At 58.8% G+C, this 6316-nt stretch overlaps 1 protein-coding gene across 1 annotated transcript; it reads left to right on the top strand.

Annotated features, from left to right (window-relative positions):
* The first annotated feature begins 275 nt into the window (after positions 1–275).
* On the top strand, positions 276–5293 carry PRSS22 (protease, serine, 22). Its single transcript, XM_011950251.1, has 6 exons — positions 276–425; positions 1172–1198; positions 1782–1953; positions 2183–2460; positions 4015–4172; positions 4722–5293. The coding sequence occupies exons 1-6, from the start codon at positions 344–346 to the stop codon at positions 4956–4958; spliced, it is 954 nt and encodes a 317-aa protein (XP_011805641.1). The 5' UTR covers positions 276–343; the 3' UTR covers positions 4959–5293.
* Positions 5294–6316: the final 1023 nt, after the last annotated feature.

Raw genomic sequence — 6316 nt, 5'->3', positions numbered from 1 at the left:
GCCCTGGGACCTTTCTCCGCCCCTGGACAGTCAATCTCAGGGACCACTGGGCAGAGCCCCCTCCCCTGCCTTTCCCGAGGCCACATCCTGGACCCACAGCTGGAGCCTGGGGTCTCAACTAGAGCCCCCCCAGGGCCCTGTAGCGGCGAGTTTCCTCCCCGCAGCCCCGCCCCCTGCCCATGACCCACAGCCGGAGTGGCCGCGGGAGCCACCTCGGGACTGGTCTGACGGCATTCCGCCTCCCGGGATAAAACCTGGGGCGACCTGCAGGGAACCTACACACCTTGACCCGCATCGCCCTGGGTCTCTGCAGCCTGCTGCCCGCTCCCCCGCCCCACCAGCCATGGTGGTTTCTGGAGGCCCCGCATCCCTGGGTGGGGGCTGTCTTGGCACCTTCACCTCCCTGCTGCTGCTGGCGTGGACAGGTACGCCTGGAGGCTGCTCCTCCCTCCTCCCTCCCACCTCCTCCCTCTCTCCCTCCCCGCCTTGCCTCTCTCATCTCCTTTCTGCTTCTGCTCTCTGTTTATCTCTGGCTCCTTAACTGCTCTCTGCCTCGGTTTCTTCTACGGCTGTGAGGATTAAACAGAAAACGCAGCAAGTACGCAGCGCGCCTCTGCCTCCGGTTACTGTCGGCGTCGCCATCGCCTCCTCCCTCTCGCCTCCCTGTTCTCCCATCTCCTCGTCCTCCGCGGCTTGCCTCTGGGGCAGCACCGTTTTGTTTTGTTCCTGCGGCAGGATGTCAGGGGAGGGCACCAGTGGCAGCAGCGTCCAGGCCCGAGGGGCTCAGGCCTGTGCCTCCCTCGGAGGAGCCGGTCCTGGTCCTGGGTAGGCAGGCTGGATGGGAAGCTGCGGGAGGGCAGGCTCACAGCTGTGCAGCCAGGGCCTGGCCGGGCCCCAGGAAATGCCCCCTGGGAGGGGCCCTGGGGGTGAAGACTTGAGGGGCTCCCTGGGCACTGGAGGGCTAGGGGTTCCTCACCACCAGGTACTCAGGGGGACCCCTCCTCACTCGGCGCTGGGGGACCCTCCTCACTGGGTGCTGGGGACCCTCCTTACTGGGCACTGGGATCCCTTCTTACTGGGTGTTGGCGGCCCTTCCTCACTGGGCACTGAGGGCCCCTCACCACTGGGTCCTGGGGCCCCTCACTGGCCTGTTTCCTTCTCTTGCCCTCAGCCACCCTCAGTGCGGCCAGGATACCTGGTGAGTGGCGCTGGCAGCTCTGACGGGAGGCAGAGGGGAGGAGGCCCAAGCGCAGGCAGTATTTATGTGTCCCTCCCCTGGGCACGGGTCGGAAAGGGGCTGGAGTGAGAGGGGGAGAGAGCCCAAGGGGAAGGGAGGCAGGAAGGAGACACCAACGCAAGGAGAAAGGCTTGAGAGGTGCCAGAGCCAGAGGAGAGAGAGAGCCAGGAAGGTGAACAGAGTGGAAAGCAGGGTAAGGGAAGGCGGTGGGAGAGACCAGGTGCAGCTGACAGGGAGGGAGTGGGAGGGCCAGGGCCCAGGGAGGACCAGCAGACAGTGAGGATGGAGGGAGGGAAGGGACTGGGAGGTGGGCGGAGCTTGGGGTGTGGGTTGGGTTGGGGTACAGGTGGAGCTTAGGGTGTGGGTGGAGCTTGGGGTGTGGGTGGAGCTTGGAGTGCAGGCAGAACGTGGGATGTGGGTGGAGCTTGGGGGCATGAATGGAGCTTGGGCTGTGGGCAGAGCTTGGGGTGCAGGCCTAGGGATTGGGATTCTGAGGGTGGGTTGTAGGAAGTTGGAGATAACAAAACTTGACCGTCCCCTCCAGTTCCCCCAGCCTGTGGGAAGCCCCAGCAGCTGAACCGGGTTGTGGGCGGCGAGGACAGCACTGACAGCGAGTGGCCCTGGGTCGTGAGCATCCAGAAGAATGGGACGCACCGCTGCGCCGGCTCCCTGCTTACCAGCCACTGGGTGATCACTGCTGCCCACTGTTTCAAGGAGTGTGTACAGCCAGCCGGGGACATCTGATTCTCCAAGACCCTGGGCTTTGCGTCCCACGCCCTGGGCTCCCTTCACGGGCTCTGCTTCTGGGCCTCTGTTCGATCTTGGTGCCCCTCCATTCTACCTAGAAGCCTCTCCTGCCTTCAGGCGTCTTCACACCCCTGCTGTTCCCCCAGGTACCTCCTCCCAGACCCTCCTGGCTGATCCTCCTCTTCCCTTTCCTTCCAGCAACCTGAACAAGCCATCCCTGTTCTCTGTGCTGCTGGGAGCCTGGCAGCTGGGGAATCCTGGCTCTCGGTCCCAGAAGGTGGGTGTTGCCTGGGTGCAGCCCCACCCTATGTATTCCTGGAAGGAGGGTGCCCGCGCGGACATTGCCCTGGTGCGTCTGGAGCGCTCCATACAGTTCTCGGAGCGTGTCCTGCCCATCTGCCTGCCTGATGCCTCTATCCACCTCCCTCCAAACACCCACTGCTGGATCTCAGGCTGGGGGAGCATCCAAGATGGAGGTGCGGCTTCTTTCTCTCCAAGGTGGTTGGGGGTGGATGGGGACAGAGGATGGCAGACACTTAGGGACACAGACACCATGAGCAACAAAAGGTGGAGGCCAGAGACACAGCATGACACAGATGGAAGAAAAGATGGGTTGCAATCCAGAAGAAACCTCGGAGGGCAATTTCAGGCCATTTCTCTTTTCTTGTCTTTTCTTTTCTTTCTCCTTCTTCTTCTTCCTCTTCTTTCTCATCTTCCTCCTCCTCCCCCTCCTCCTCCTTCTTCCTCTTCTTCTCCCTCTCCTTTGCCTCCCAGGCTCAAGTGACCCTCCCACCTCAGTCTCCCAGGTAGCTGGGACTACAGGTGTGTGCCACCACACCAGGCTAATTTTTGTATTTTTTGTAGCGACAGGGTTTTTCCATGTTAGACAGGCTGGTCTTGAACTCTTGGGCTCAAGCAGTCCACCAGCCTCAGTCTCCTGAAGTGCTGGGATTACAGGTGTGAGCCACTGTGACCAGCCTCATTTCTACTTCAAAAGTATCTTTAGCTATGTTTTGAGGCAACAGCCAGCCCCGTGAAGCTATTCAATTCATCCATAAAGGAATGGCTAAAAGGAGGTGTGTGTGGGACTAAGCTGAATACAGGGTGAATATAAAAAGAGGTCTGATTCCAGAGTGGGAACAGGCACCCCCTGGTGGCAGCATGCCATAATTGCAGGCAAAATTCTCAGGAGAAAATGCAGCCTCCTTAATTGTAAAATACAATTTTCAAACCACCTCTGGAGGTTTGGAAAACATCATCTCGAAACTCAAACTAGATTACATAAAGCAAGAAGCAGGGAAGCAGCAAGAGAAAGGTAGATGACAGATCGACAGGCAGGTGGATGATAGAGACTGGGCCAAGGAAAAGAAACATACAGGCAGAAATGAGGATACAATGAAGACCTGGAAGAGAGAGTTTGAGAGAGAGAGAGAGAGACTAAGTAAGAACAAAGTGTAAGACAGATGAAAATTTAACCAGATTCCAGAATAATTAAGAGAAATGACACTAGCTCAGGTGTATGGGGATCCCACTGACTCTGAGGTTTCAACCTCCCCATAATCTCTGTAGGGGCTTCTTCAAGAGCTAGAATCGTGGACTTTCAGTCCACAATCTGCAGACCACAGTCTGTAGACCAGCTGCAGGCAAGGTGTGGGGATCCCTCAGGTCCTGGTAATTTTCAGCATTGAGTAGACATTTATTGAACACTTCTTCTATAGCAGTCCCAGTGCTGGATGAAGTAATGCAGTTTCTGAGACAGGAAAGGCTCTAACCATCTGTGGATATCAGAAAATTTATTAAAGAGGCAGGCAGGGTCTTAGGTTTCACATTCATGTTCTGATTCAGCAGGGCCAGAGGTGGAGACCTGGAATTTCGATTTTCTGAAGGCATCTTGGGAGAGCCTGGTAGAGCTAATCTGTTAGCCTTTGAGCACGGCTGCTGAGAGGAATGGTGGTCAGGGGGGATAGTCTTTTGAGGAGGCAACGAGGAGGGGAGACCTCCAAGCCTGATTCTGTCCTCCTTCCTCTCAGTGCCCTTGCCCCACCCTCAGACCCTGCAGAAGCTGAAGGTTCCTATCATCGACTCGGAAGTCTGTAGCCGCCTGTACTGGCGGGGAGCAGGACAGGAAGCCATCACTGAGGACATGCTGTGTGCTGGCTACTTGGAGGGGGAGCGGGATGCTTGTTTGGTGAGCCCCCTGAACCCCCCACCCCTGGCCAAGAGGGCCTTGAGAAGGAGCCAGCATCAGCCCTGTCCCGACTGAGCATCACCACCTCTCCCTGGCCTCCTCCCCAGAACTGGCTGTGCCTGACAGCCTCCCGTCCCCATAGAACCAGCCTCAGCCTGGCTCAGCCGCTCACTTATTTGTTCAGACATTAAACTGGGCATCTAGCTGCACCACCTCGCCCTCCGGGAGCTTGCATTCCCTTCAGGGGGTTTCCCACGCCACAGTACCCAGAGCCAGCTCTAGCTCTAGGGCTGTCTGGAAGACAGTCAGATAGTGCAGCAGCAGCACCCGGGCCTGGACGTCTTAAGGCCTGGCCGTCTTAAGGCCTGGCTGCAGCTCCTACTCTGTCGCCAGGCACTTCTCACCTGGGTGGAGCTCAGGTCCTGTCTCCCCCAGGAAGGAGAAATGGGCTCCCGGGAAGGGGCTCATCTGCTCCCTGACAGGGCACGGGCCCTGGATTCTGCCACCCCCTGTGCCACGGTGGTTCCTAACCTCGCCTCCTCTCTGCAGGGCGACTCCGGGGGCCCCCTCATGTGCCAGGTGGACGGCGCCTGGCTGCTGGCCGGCATCATCAGCTGGGGCGAGGGCTGTGCCGAGCGCAACAGGCCTGGGGTCTACATCAGCCTCTCTGCGCACCGCTCCTGGGTGGAGAAGATCGTGCAAGGGGTGCAGCTCCGTGGGCGCGCTCAGGGGAGTGGGGCCCTCAGGGCACAGAGCCCGGGTTCTGGGGCAGCCGCGCGCTCCTAGGGCGCAGTGGGTCGCGGGGCTCGGATCTGAAAGATGGCCAAATCCAGATCTGAATTTGGATCTGCGACGGCCTCGGGCGGATTCCCCCGCTGTAAATAGGTCCAACTACCTCTGGACGCCCGGAAGGCTGCTGCGGAAAGGAGGCCCCGCCCCGCCCCGCCCCCCCGAAGGCCTCAGGCCCCGCCTCCAAGGCCTCAGGCCTCGCCCCATGACTTCCGGTCCCGCCCCGGGCCCCAGCGCTTTTGTGTTTATAAAAGTTAATGATTTTTATAGCTATTTGTAACCCTGCCCACATATCTTATTTATTCCTCCAATTTCAATAAATTATTTATTCTGCAATGTCTGTTTTTTCCCATGCCTGGGGGCACTGGGAAAAGCAAGGGTCCAGAGGGGGTTAAGGTAGGGGGTTGGATGTTGGCCTGGCCAGAGACTGTGCCATCCTGTCCACCTGGGGCTCACGCTGACCCCTGCTTCCACCTAGGGTTCAGCCTCCTGACCCCTGACCTTTGCAGCCCTGGGCCACCCTCCCTTTTATCCCTCTCCCAACCAGGGCGGGGCAGCCAATGGAGAGGGGGCAGAGTCTAGAGGCCTGGGAGACCCAGCTCTGCCACTTCAGGAAGGAGAAGAGAGGGATTGGGAACCCCCAAACTGTGCGTTGGATTCCAAAACAGGCTGGTGAGGAGAAACCCAGCCCCATGGGAGTGGGGTGCCACCTCTCCACCCCTGGCCAAGTCCCCCCTTCTGCTTTCCCCACCACAGGCCTCAGGATGGCAGAGCTGAGGGTGGTGGTGGAGGGAGGCGCCCAGGTGAGCCCCATCAGAGCCCCGACTCCGTGGGCTGGCTGCTGGGTCGTCATCCCCAGGAGCCTATTCGTCGAGCAACTCACTGCGAAGCTCTAAACTCCCCACTTTGGAAGAAGCAGTGGACAGTGGTAGGGCAGGCCTCTGGCTCTGTGGGCATCAGGAGTTGAGTCACCCCACCTGTCCCAATGGGAGGTGGGAGTTTGGTCCCAAACCAAGAGGAGGGGTCTGTCTGGCTTCCTGCCTGCTTAGGGATGCAGACTAATACTCTGTTCCCCCACAGCCACTCATCTGCAACCCGCTCTGGCCTCCTGGACCCAGTGTCCTCATCCCAGCCTGCCTGGGTTCAGGCCTTCCGCAGCATCCCTGTAACAAGTGGGTATGTGGTTAGAGGGCTGTGCTGCTGGCTTTAGTGGGTATGTGATCCTCTTAGTAGCCAATACAGAAGACATTCACCCAAAGCGAAGTCAAGAAAACAACTAGGTCCAATTGTGCTGAAGACTGAGACACTATGACTCCACCATGAAATGTCTCCGTCCAGAAGTGATCAAGGACATG

This window comes from Colobus angolensis, unplaced genomic scaffold (genome assembly GCF_000951035.1).
Source record: "Colobus angolensis palliatus isolate OR3802 unplaced genomic scaffold, Cang.pa_1.0 Scaffold303, whole genome shotgun sequence".
In the NCBI taxonomy this organism is placed as follows: domain Eukaryota; kingdom Metazoa; phylum Chordata; class Mammalia; order Primates; family Cercopithecidae; genus Colobus; species Colobus angolensis.
The sequence above is the reverse complement of the archived record's forward strand: the minus strand, read 5'-3'. Positions and strand labels throughout refer to the sequence as shown.

What these genes read in the sequence shown, in the direction of transcription:
- PRSS22 (XM_011950251.1), top strand. Translation starts at nt 344, where the DNA reads ATGGTGGTTTCTGGAGGCCCCGCATCCCTGGGTGGGGGCTGTCTTGGC. An exon ending in GCTGCCCACTGTTTCAAGGA is followed by an intron (nt 1,954 to 2,182) that starts GTGTGTACAGCC and finishes CTTTCCTTCCAG; the next exon opens with CAACCTGAACAAGCCATCCC. An exon ending in GGGGAGCATCCAAGATGGAG is followed by an intron (nt 2,461 to 4,014) that starts GTGCGGCTTCTT and finishes CCTTCCTCTCAG; the next exon opens with TGCCCTTGCCCCACCCTCAG.